This window comes from Haematobia irritans, chromosome 2 (assembly GCF_050003625.1).
Source record: "Haematobia irritans isolate KBUSLIRL chromosome 2, ASM5000362v1, whole genome shotgun sequence".
In the NCBI taxonomy this organism is placed as follows: Eukaryota; Metazoa; Arthropoda; class Insecta; order Diptera; family Muscidae; genus Haematobia; species Haematobia irritans.
The window spans coordinates 177,724,959-177,738,007 of record NC_134398.1 but is presented as its reverse complement, the minus strand read 5'-3'; the positions used below and the strand labels follow the sequence as shown (position 1 = coordinate 177,738,007).

The following is a 13,049-nucleotide window of genomic DNA, read 5'->3' as shown; positions in this document are numbered from 1 at the left end:
AACAAAATTTTCTATAGAAATAAAATTTTTTTTAACAAAATTTTCTATAGAAATAAAATTTTGACAAAATTTTCTGTAGAAGTAAAAATTTAACAAAATTTTATGTAGAAATAAAATTTTGATAAATCTTGCTATAGAACTACAATTTTTACAAACTTTTCTATAGAAATAAAATTTTGACAAAATTTTCTATAGAAATAAAATTTTGACAAAATTTTCTATAGGAATAAAATTTTGACAAAATTTTCTAAAGAAATAAAATTTTGCCAAAAATTTCCATAGAAATAAAATTTTGAAAAAAAATTTATAGAAATAAAATTTTGACAAAATTTTCTATAGGAATAAAATTTTGACAAAATTTTCTACAGAAATAAAATGTTGACAAAATTTTCTATGGAATTAAAATTATGACAAAATTTTCTATAGAAGTAAAAAAAAAATAAAATTTTGACAAAATTTGCTATAGAAATAACATCTTAACAAAATTTTCCATAGAAATAAAATTTTGAAAAAAATTTCTATAGAAATAAAATGTTGAAAAAATTTTCTATGGAATTAAAATTATGACAAAATTTTCTATAGAAGTGATATTTTGTCAAAATTTTCTATAGAAATAAAATTTTGACAAAAATTTTCTATAGAAATAAACTTTTGGAAAAATTTTCTATAAAAATAAATTTTTGATAAAATATTCTATAGAAATAAAAATTTGAAAAAATTTTCTATAGAAGAAAAAATTTAAATGAAATTTTATGTAGAATAAAATTTTGATAAAACTTGCTATAGAACTAAAATTTTGACAAACTATTCTATAGAAATAAAATTTTAACAAAAAAATTCTTTAGAAATAGGATTTTGATAAAATTTTCTATAGAAATAAAATTTTGACAAAATTTCCTATAGAAATAAAATGTTGACAAAATTTTCTATAGAAATTAAATTTTAACAAAATTTTCTATAGAAATAAAATTTTGACAAACAACTTCTTTAGAAATAAAATTTTGATATAATTTACTATAGTAATAAAATTTTGACAAAATTTCTATAGAAGTAAAATTTTAACAAAGTTTTATGTAGAAATAAAATGTTGATAAAACTAGCTATAGAACTAAAATTTTGACAAACTTTTCTATAGAAATAAAATTTTGACAAAAAATTTCTTTAGAAATAAAAATTTGACAAAATTTTCTAGTGAAATAAAATGTTGACAAACTTTCCTATAAAATTAAAATCTTGACATAATTTTCAATAGAAATAAAATTTTGCCAAATTGTTCTATAGAAATAAAATGTTGTCAAAATTTTCTATAGAAATAAATTTTCGACAAAATTGTCTATAGAAATAAAATGTTGACAAAATTTTTTATAGAAGTAACATTTTGACAAAATTTTATGTAGAAATAAAATTTTGATAAAACTTGCTATAGAAATAAAATTTTGGCAAAGTTTTCTATAGACATAAAATTTTGACAAAATTTTCTTTAGAAATAAAATTTTGACATAATTTTCTATACAAATAAAATTTTGACATGATTTTCTATAGAAAAAAAATTGTGACAAAATTTTCTACAGAAATAAAATTTTGACAAAATTTTCTATAGAAATAAAATTCTGACAAACATTTTCTATAGAAATAAAATTTGGGGAAAATTTTAATATTTCTTCCAAGCCATTTCAAGTTAAAATTGTGAAATTGTAACTAGAATTCTTATGGTATCATGGCTTTTTAAGGATTAATAATATCCAAGGTATAATTTTTTGTCGTATCTCGTCTTTTCTAATATTTTATTTTGAATGTAGCTTCAAATGACCATTTTGTGTTTTTGACTATTTTTTTTTCCTTTAACTCAGTGCAACAGTTCTGCGCCACGTATTTCTAGGACGGCCAGATCGTCTGGAGCCTTGAGGGTACCAATCCAGGGCGGATTTGGCTATGCTCTTAGGACCTTTTCTAAGTGTGTGGCCTATCCATTTTCATTTTCTCTTTGTAATTTGGCGCTCAATGGGTTTTTGACTATAGTAGCGTAATATTTAATATATTTTGAAACTTTAAAATTTATTATATCTTAAATTTAATATTTTTATTCAAAAAGAAAGTCAATTTTCTGCAACGTTTTTGTCATCTCGAAGGACCGTTTTAAAGTTTTTAGTTATTTAGGAAATTGGTCCTTCGAGCAATTAGAGTAATCTCTTTGTCTCATATCGAAGGACCATTTTTATCTCCTTGTGATTGATATAATCGTAAACTTTAGCTATTTTTCATTATAATTTTTCCCTATAGTAGGGCAACCATAAGACATAGATGTTGTTTACGCTTGTAGTATATGCCATTCGCGCGTGTTTAAAAGGCCGTTGACATCTGCTGACTGTGAATTCTTTACCATAGAGAATTACTATCGCTGTATGCCTGTCATTTTGTATGTTATTGTTATTCTTTCTTCATTCATTTCTCTTGTTTTTGCCTACAAACAACCTTTTTTTATTTTAGCGCTATACTATGCCTACTTCATGTAGAAAATTTCATATCACTCATGCCTTTGGTATGTGTTTTGACTGTGGAGGTCGTGAAAAAGAGCTTATTATTGCCATGATGAAGGTGGCGGCAGCCCCCCTACGGAGAGGTTCTGTTTTTGTTTATGTTCATTCCCATTTTGTTTATGTGTTTTCTCATTATTGCTATATGTTTATTTATTTGATGTTTTGTGTTTTCTTTCCGTTTTTTTTTTTACAATTTGCGTACTTGGTTAAAATTAATGGTCTTTGAGACACGTAACTGTCTGTAAATGCCAGCCTGACTGTCTGTTGTGGTGTGACCAAGTCCTTAGAATTGTTTATTATCCCCGGAGAATACAATAGTATTAAGTCCATAATAGAGAATTAATATTTATTGCTTCTGGTTGTTTCTGATGATATGAGGGCATTATTTTATATTAAAAGAAATAAAATAAAATTAAAAAAAAATTAATAGAAATAAAATTTGAAAAAAAAAATTCAATATAAATAAAATTTTGACAAAATTTTCTATAGAAATAAAATTTTGACAAAATGTTCTACAGAAATAAAATTTTGATCAAATTTTCTGTAGAAATAAAATTTTGACAAAATTTTCTTTAGAAATAAAATTTTGATAACATTTTCTATCGAAATAAAATTATATTTGAATTCAATATATAATATACTACAAAGAAAAAATGTGTTTCTTTACTTTCAGGAAATTGTGCATTACATCAAAGACATACGACTTTAATAGAGGGACGTAAATTCCCACGATTCCTATCCTAAATTTAATGAAAACAATTTTTGAAGCGGCGATTATAAAGTTCCCTTTAATTAAAATTTAATTAATCAGGGGAGAATTCTCCTTAATATTGTGTAAATTACGCGGCCTAAAATCAAGGGAGCACAATCTGTTTTAGGCAAATAGTACGAATATAATAATCTTCTCTCGCTTTTGTACACACTTTTATATCATATTTTTAAAGTAATATAATAGGACACGTATTTTCAAGTTTATTAATTTAATTTGCTGCCAAGACAGCATGTGCTAGAATAGCCAGCACATGCTTAAACTATAATGCATACTTCTAGGTGTGCCAATAAACGATGATATTTGCTAAGTGGTTTTTACAAAGATATGCAATACTGAAAGTAATACAAAATATTAATTTCCATCCCACTATTTCCAAAGTTAAGTAATTTCAGGAGGATTTAAAAATACAAGTTACATATATATTTTCAAAATTTACCCATATTAAATACTATTTTTTTTGGAAAGGAAGAAGTTTAATTCAAAGAAAATTTATAATTTCCACTGTAAATGTTTTCTATAATTCATTTTAGAATACTCATCATTGAAATGTCCGTCCCTCCGTTAATGTCGTATCTTTGAAGTTAGGCTAATTTTCCTAAATGGACAGAAAAACATTTTTGATTTAAAAAACAAAAAAAAACTTTAAATGTAAGCCCAGTTTTATTTTGATGTTTGCATCATTAATTTAATTTTTTTTTTTCATTTTCTATAGAAATAAAATTTTGACAAAATTTTCTATAGAAATAAAATCTTGACAAAATTTTCTATAGAAATAAAATTTTGTCAAAACTTTCTAAAATTTAAATTTAAATTTTAATACAATTTTCTAGAGAAATAAAATTTTGATAAATTTAATTTAATTTTTTTTCTCAAAATTTTATTTTTATAGCAATTTATATATATATATATATATATATATATATATATATATATATATATATATATATATATATATATATATATATATATGTATATATATATATATATATATATATATATATATATATATATATATATATATATATATATATATATATATATATATATATATATATATATATATATATATATATATATATATATATATATATATATAAATTGCTATAAAAATAAAATTTGGAAAAAAATTAAATTAAATTTATCAAAATTTTATTTCTCTAGAAAATTTTGTCAAAATTTTATTTCTATAGAGAATTTTGTCAAAATTTTATTTCTATAGAAAATTTTCTCAAAATTTTATTTCTATAGAAAATTTTGTCAAAATTTTATTTCCATAGAAAATTTTGTCAAAATTTTATTTCTATAGAAATGTTTGTCAAAATTTTATTTCTATAGAAATGTTTGTCAAAATTTTATTTCTATAGAAAATTTTGTAAAAACGTTAGTTCTATAGAAAATTTTGCCAAAATTTTAATTCTATAGAAAATTTTGCCAAAATTTTAATTCTATAGAAAATTTTGTCAAAATTTTATTTCTATAGAAAATGTTGTCAAAATTTTATTTCAATAGAAAAAAAAATTTTTTTTGAAAATTTAATTTCTATAGAAAAGTTCGTCAAAATTTGATTTCTATAGAAACTTTTGTCAAAATTTTAACTCTATAGATAATTTTGTCAAGATTTTATTTCTATAGAAAATTTTGTCAAAATTTTATTTCTATAGATAATTGTGTCAAAATTTTATTTCTATAGAAAATTTTGTCAAAATTTTATTTTTATAGAAAATTTTGTCAAAATTTTATTTCTATAGAAAATTTTGTCAAAATTTTATTTCTATAGAAAATTTTGTCAAAATTTTATTTCTATAGATAATTTTGTCAAAATTTTGTTTCTATAGAAAATTTTGTCAAAATTTTATTTCTACAGAAAATTTTGTCAAAATTTTATTTCCATAGAAAATTTTGTCAAAATACTTTTTTATAGAAAATGTTGTCAAAAGTTTATATCTATAGAAAATTTTTATTGTTGTTTTTGATCTCAGATTAAAGCCATGCATTGACTAAACTACAAGTGTAGCTTAACCAACAGAGGAAAAGTATGCTTGTCAAATTTATTTGGGCAAAGCCCTATAGACTGCAAGATGGTTGGATGTACAGCTGTTTCGGAATTACCACATTCCTCATCAGTATCCTCTACTTGCAGCAAAACTATCAACCAATTATCAGAATAAATTTGGGTAATTCACTCAACCCAAAGTGAACTGCACGTGAACCTTCCGAAAAAAGGTTTGATAGTCGGCTACTGCATAAACAAATTTGCAAGCATATCTCTTTTCCTTTGCCAAACTCAAATCATCGATTTGAATGTAGTTGGCTGGGTTTGTTTTTGAGCGTTTTTGTCAAAATTTTTATAGAAAATGTTGTCAAAGTTTTATTTCTATAGAAAATTTTACCAGGATTTTATTTCTTTAGAAAATTTTGTCAAAGATTTATTTGTATAGAAAATTTTGTCAAAATTTTATTTCTATAGAAAATTTGTTCAAAAATTTATTTCTATAGAAAATTTTGACAAAATTTTATTTCTATAGAAAATTTTATCAAAATTTTATTTCTATAGAAGTGTGTCAAAATGTAAAATACTTTCACACACCTAAAAGTATGCAATATTTTTATATAAAACAAATATTGTTAATAATCTATTGTTCGACTTATTTGAATTATTCATGTTAAACAAATTTCCATGAAATAATGTATAATAAATCCAAGGAGAACAATCTGCTAAGTCGAAAGATTATTTTATTTTATTGGATATTATTCCCAGAGATCATTTACGCCACTGTTTTAAATAATCAACAATGTACTTGATAATTTTCCTAATATCTCTAAGACTATTATGTGTATAAAATTGTATACAATTTTGTTTTGCAAATATCCCGCCAAAAATCAAAATAAACAATAAAAAACATATGTAACATTTTGCAATTAATATTAAAAAAATATCTAGTCATCAATTTCCTTAATTATTTTAATATTTTTACCCTCACTAACTATTGCATATAATTATGTTTTTTTTTTTTAAAGCGTTGTTGCTTTTTTTTATTTTCTTTTATTATTATTGTTTGTAACTTTTGCTTGTAACGTCATGCTTTCCCCATCAATCTTGGTTTTTTGGGCTAAAAGAAAAGCATGATGACCATTGTGAATATGGGTACCGTGGATTAAGTCTCCCCGTTTATTATTTTGCTGACAACCGACTGACATGCTGCTGATGCGGCTGCTTGTTTGTTTGGTTGTTAGTGGTAACTACAATGATGTAAAACCGACAACATGGACGGTCGGTCGGTGGCCATAAACTCTTATATAAGACATTGATGAAAACCTCGATCATAGAAATACTACAATTCCCTCTTCCTCTTACCATATACGAACATTGTGTTTATTGCAATAAGTGAGTGTAGAGTTGTTTTGATGAATATTACACATTGAGAAATAATGGTTTTATTTCAAATGTATTATATTATTATTTTTAAAAGCTTTTTGCATCTGGTTGCCATGGATGGAAATTTTCGTATGGTTTAATTTTCTTCTTCTAAGAGTTTAGTTCTTTCTATCTTCGAAGAAGTCTGGTGAAATGTGACGGCTGAGTAATTGCGATTTAGCGGTTGTTGCCTTTTACTAAAAATTGTCTTGATCCTGAACATGAGACTTTTGTTTTTTTTTTTTTTTAATTTTGGCTTTTTGCCATAACTAATATCTATAACTGGCATTTTGTCTGGTCAATTCCTATAAAAAGGTTTCTTAGATATAGGAGATCCAATATCGGGGGCTATATATAGCCGATATCTGGCAATGATATAGCTCAAAAACTGTACATGAGACTTTTGAATTTTTATTTTTTGTCATAATCAATATCTATTACTGGCATTTTGTTTGGTCAATTCCTCTAAAATGGTTTTGTAGATATAGGCGATCCAATATCGGGGCTATATATGGCCGATATTTGGCGATAATATAGCTCAAAAAGTGTCCATGAGACTTTTGAATTTTGATTTTTTGTCATAACCAATATCTATTACTGGCATTTTGTCTGGTCAATTTCTCTAGAACGGCTTCGTAGATATAGGCGATAAAATATCGGCGCTATATAGCCGATATCGGTGACGCTATATCTCAACTACCCTTCATGAAATTTTTGATTTTTTGATTTTGGTTTGTGGTCCAGGCCAATATTTACCACTGGCAATTCCTCTAGAATGGTTTCCCAGCCATGGGCGATCCAATATTAGAGCTATATGTTGCCGATATCTGATGACACTATATCTTAAATACTGGGCAAGAGATTTTCGAAGTTATTTAAGAATCTTATTTTGGTACCTCTTAGATGTTTTTATTTTTTTATTTTACTATCTTATGTCCATGACTTCAGGATATATTGACTTTTGTATACGAAGGTTATTAGCGGTTATCTATTATGGATCAATTTTTCGACGATATAAAACCACTAATGCATACACAGAATAAATTTTCAAGAAAATTTTTCCAATTAAAATTTTAGTTGAGTTTTAAAAAATATTCAATTCAATTCAAATTTTTTAATTGAAACAAAAATCAATCATAAAAATTAATATTATCAATTAATTTCTTAATTGGATCAATAAATTTTTTAATTGACCTTAAATTAATTTTTTAATTGATACTATCATTTCTGTGATTGAAGACATTTCAATTAAAAAATTAATTGCATCAATAAATTTCGTGATTGAATCAGAAAAAAATTTTTTTTGTGTAGTATGACTACATATAACATAACTGACGGTGTTTGGCAGTTTTTCCACCACAAAGTTGCCTATTTTTAAGAAAAACTATTTTTTTTGGAATGCCTTCCACAAGTTAAATTCGTCCCACAAAGTTAAAATCATTCCACAAATTTGAATTTTGCTTAGCCAAGACACAAACAACGAATTTAACTCGCGAATTTATCTTCACACCCTTAAAAGTATGTAACGAAAAATGTTCTGTTTGAAGACACAAATGTATGCAGCATTATTTCAACATAAATAAGCAGTAACATAGTAAATAATCTAGCATGTAACATTCATCACTACTATATAATCACCATATTTGCTACCAATTTTATATGTGAGCACCTAGAAATATGCTACAGTGAAGCCTCTGAAAAGTGAACACCCACGGTTGCCTAAATTTTGTCCACATTTGGGGGGGGGGGGGGGGTCCACTTATGAGGGGCTATTTTTAAAGTGTTCATATAGAAAACGTCACCAGACCACAGCCCATTTTTGGGAAGTGTCCGATTTTCGGAGTGTACAAGTGTGAGAGGTTTCACTGTATTATTTTCTTTATCGAATTTTGATGTCAATAAAGCACAAACAATATCACCATACTACCATTTTCATAATTGAAACAAAAAAAATATTCTTTCTCTGTGAATACTCTTTTCCGTGTGGAGGGAGATCCCTTTCAAATATATGTTTTGGTATTTATATACATTTTTTGCATACATCCAGGCATATATCAGTTTAAACATACATGTATGTAGATTTGTCTTTTTTTAACTCCCAAAAACTTTTAAGATCAAATGCTTCTTAAGTTTCTAAGAGTTTTAAATTGTATTATGTGTATATTCAATATATTTGCCTTATTGAGTGATAAAAACTAAGAGTAGCTAAAAGTTTTATTAAGTTCCCTATTCCCTTCGAAGTATAATTATATTTCAAAGATCGCCTAGCAGTATGCAGCGTTTTTATTAAGTCCAAGTTTTTTTAACTACTTGCTTATCACTTTACAAGTTTCACCAAATCTCATAAATTTTTTTCTTCTCAGTGTACGATAAACGTAATGTGTTGATATATCTATTTTTTTTTGTTTTTGCTACGTTTTCAAATTTTATGCAATAATAAAAATGTAATAATTTTCTCAAATGTTATTATGTGAGTGAATTGCCATTTTTTCCATTCAGTTCCAGTAAGCTAGTTCTCTGGCCGCAGACGTAGTGAACCGCCATAGTGTTGATGTTTCATTTTCACATTCGTAATTGGAGGATATACGATTTTAAAACTTTTGCGAAATCCATACAACGGGAATGTGATGATGTGTCCCAGTGTTTTGGTTGTTTATTGTAATATAAAATAGTTTATGACCATTCAAAATTTAACGATATCTAAGCCGAACGATTATTGTATACAATTGAATAATATTTTCAGGTCAAATGTAGGAGCAAAATAGAATAGACTTAGACATGGTATTTAATGACAGTAAACAAAAGTTTTGTATTACTCAATAAATGCAAAATAAAAATCTAAAAATACCGAAAGATCGATAGACTAGAGAGACATTGGAGATATGTCATAGATGGGGTTGTAATATATATATATGGGATTAATATTCAATTACCAGTTGAAATAAAAAAAATATTTTTCAATATTAAAATATAAAAATATTAAATTTATTATTAAGAAAATTTCTTCATATATTGGTAGGCCAATTTTACACAAAAAAAAAGTATCAAGAATATTTTATCAAATATATAATTTAAATTTTCTTCAAAAATACAAAATGACAAATAGGTATCATACTTTTGAGCGTATATTTTTTGTATAATTTTGAGTTATACATGAATGTAAGCAAGCTTCAAGCTAAAAAGAGTTGCAATTTATTTTAAATTTAAATTTAATTATTAAATTTAAAGGGAAGTTCCTTCAAATACGAATTTTATATTAATCGATAAATTAGTTACAATTTTATTTAAAGAAATGTGCACATTCTATGTACACTCAAAAATAAAAGCAGCAGCAATATTTTGTCTTTTAAATTAATAAACTTTGTGAAATTTTTTAACTAATAAAATTAATTGATTGAATTAATTTTTTAATAAAAATTACATTTTTTTTAAATTAATTTGATGAATTTATAAAAAAAATATATAAAAATATAAAAAAATTTCTTGAAACAATTAAATTTTTTTTAAAATTAATTTGATGAATTTATATCGTAACTAAAGCAAAAATCTATAGTTTTCTGTGTATGAATATGCCATTTTTCTATATTGGTCTACCAATTTCATTTTAATTGACAAATTGGTTAAAAATTATTTAAAGAAATTTTACATTTTCTATCTATGCAGATATGTAGGTTTATCTAAGAAATTGCTTACACCCTAAGGTATGCAATAGGTTTCTAAAAAAAAGAAAATATTAAATTCAAAGGGAAATTATTTCAAATATCAATTTCATTTTAATTGATACATATTTAAAAAATATTTTAAAGAACTGTGCACAGGCAATAATTTTTTATTTAAAATTTTTAGTAAAACAAATTGGTTACGCCTTAATGTATGCAATAGAAACAAAATATTTAATTTAAAGGGAAATTCTTTCAAATATCAATTCTATTTTAATTGATAAATTATTTAAAAATTATTTTAAGGGTATACAGTGAAACCTCTGAAAGGGGCACACTCACGGTCGCCTAAATTTTGTCCAGATTTGTTATTTTTAATGTGTTAATATAGCAAATGTCCCCATACAAATGTCCACGTTTCGGAGGTGTCCGGTTTTCAGAGTGTCCAAGTTTGAGAGGTTTCACGGTATACACATGCTATATACAGGGCAAATATCAGCAATGCTTCTTTATTTAAAATTTTATTAAACTTTGAAAATTTTTAAATAAAAATTGATTGAATTAATTAATGATTAAGATCTCGTTTCCTCTATGAAATTATATTCCCATTGCTTAAAATATCTGAAAATATTAATTTGAAAAATCATTGCAAAATGTGTTTTTAAGTCTATTTATTAAAAAAAAAATATTTTTTTTATTAATTTTTTTATCTCATTTGTCTTTTCAGTGCATCTGGAACAAGTGCAGTTGCCATCGATAATAAAATCGAGCAAGCAATGGTAAGTAAATTGAAAATTTCGTATACATTTTATAGGTTTTCCCAAAAGTATACTGCAGTTTAGCATTGTAGTTAAACGAAACGAAGTATTTTCTTAAGAAGCCAGAGAGATAATTAAAAGAAATGTTTTGCTTGGATAAATATTAGGTTAGGTTAGCAGCCTGATGTATCTGGCTCACTTAGACTATTCAGTCCATTGTGATAACACATTGGTGAACTTCTCTTTTATCACTGAGTGCTGCCCGATTCCATGTTAAACTCAATGACAAGGAACCTCCTTTTTATAGCCAAGTCCGAACGGCGTTCCACATTGCAGTGAAACCACTTAGAGAAGCTTTGAAACCCTCAGAAATGTCACCAGCTTTACTGAGGTGGGATAATCAACCGCTGAAAAATTTTTTGGTCGAAGCAGGAATCGAACCCACGACCTTGTGTGTGCAAGGCGGGTATGCTAACCATTGCACCATGGTGGCTTGGATAAATGTTATCTCCTAGGAAAATTATATTAAAACAGTCATTCAGGAGATTTTCTAAGCATTTCCCTAATATATACTTTATAAAGAAGAATCCTAAATGTAGGCTACACTTTTTTGAAATTAAATAGAGGAAAAGATTTGCCAAGAAAACTGTGAATAGAAATGTATAATTTTAACAATGTATTTGATACCATCTATGTCCACGCCTAAAAATATGTCATTCAGGAGATTTTCTAAGCATTTCCCTAATATATACTTTATAAAGAAGGATCCTAAATGTGTGCTACACTTTTTGAATTTAAATAGAGGAAAATATTTGCCAAGAAAACTGTGAATAGAAATTTTAATACTAAAATCCAAATGTTTTTGAAGCCATCTCTGCCCACGCCTGAAAATATGCAACATTTTTTTTATAAAGAAGGATCCTAAATGTAGGCTACACTTTTTGAATTTAAATAGAGGAATAGATTTGCCGACAAAGCTGTGAATAGAAATTTAAAATTTTTATACTAAAATCCAAATGTTTTTTAAACCAAATTTCTTCAATATGCAACAATTTAGTCATACAAAAAAACGGAGTAATATTCACTCAAAACATAAGATTTTTTATTTTTTATTTAAATACAATATTTCAATTAATGCATAATTTTGTTTGTTCATTAATAAGATTTTCTTGTTATTTATGGATATATAAAATATCCCATATTTTAAATGTCCTTTATTCCAGAATTTCCCCTAAAGAAAGACAAGACAATGGCCAAAATAATCTCAATTGTTATTTCATAGCAAAAATTTAAATGCGTCAATAAATGTCATAAACTTTGGATTTCAAAAACCTTGTGGAATGTTCTACTTGAAAAGCAATACAAAGGTCTTTAACAACTGTTAGAAAAATTATCAATTTTAATATTGAAATATTAAAAACAAAACACACACACACACATCAAAGACTAAGCTACCAGGGTGAATTCATTGTTTTTTTTTTATTTTGGCGATTTTTTTTTCGTGCAAATTAAGTCAGGCATAACGTATATTATTATTTTAGCATTGTTTTCCAAAAAAAAAACATTGGCGTTTTGTTTTGATTTTATTGTCAAATTGTTTTTTTAGGAACCTTTGCTAATTATCACCCCAAATAGCTCCCGAAATAAATTTATTGTTTATAAATTTAATAGCTTAGAAATTTGAAGCTCTAATTCATTTCATGTTTTCATTTTTAATGTTTTATTTTGTTTTCACAAATAGCACGTAAAATAACACAGGTCGTATGTCAAACCCTTTAAATTTTTTTTGTCTCTAAACGCTTGTCCGTTCGTTTGTCATTTCGTTCAAGTCCATTAAATTCTTGAAGCTAATCGTTTGGTTATTATGTGCGTCGTCACACAATCACGTAATCCTCTGGTGATATTTAT

At 25.5% G+C, this 13,049-nt stretch overlaps 1 protein-coding gene across 2 annotated transcripts in view; it reads left to right on the top strand.

Moving 5' to 3' along the window:
• Window positions 1–13,049, top strand: part of bun (TSC22 domain family member bunched) — a 612,850-nt gene that overhangs the window by 440,824 nt on the left and 158,977 nt on the right. For both annotated transcript variants that reach the window (XM_075296938.1, XM_075296937.1), the window contains one exon: window positions 11,111–11,162. In XM_075296938.1, coding sequence (XP_075153053.1) covers window positions 11,111–11,162 — 52 coding nt within the window. The remainder of the gene's footprint in view (window positions 1–11,110; window positions 11,163–13,049) is intronic.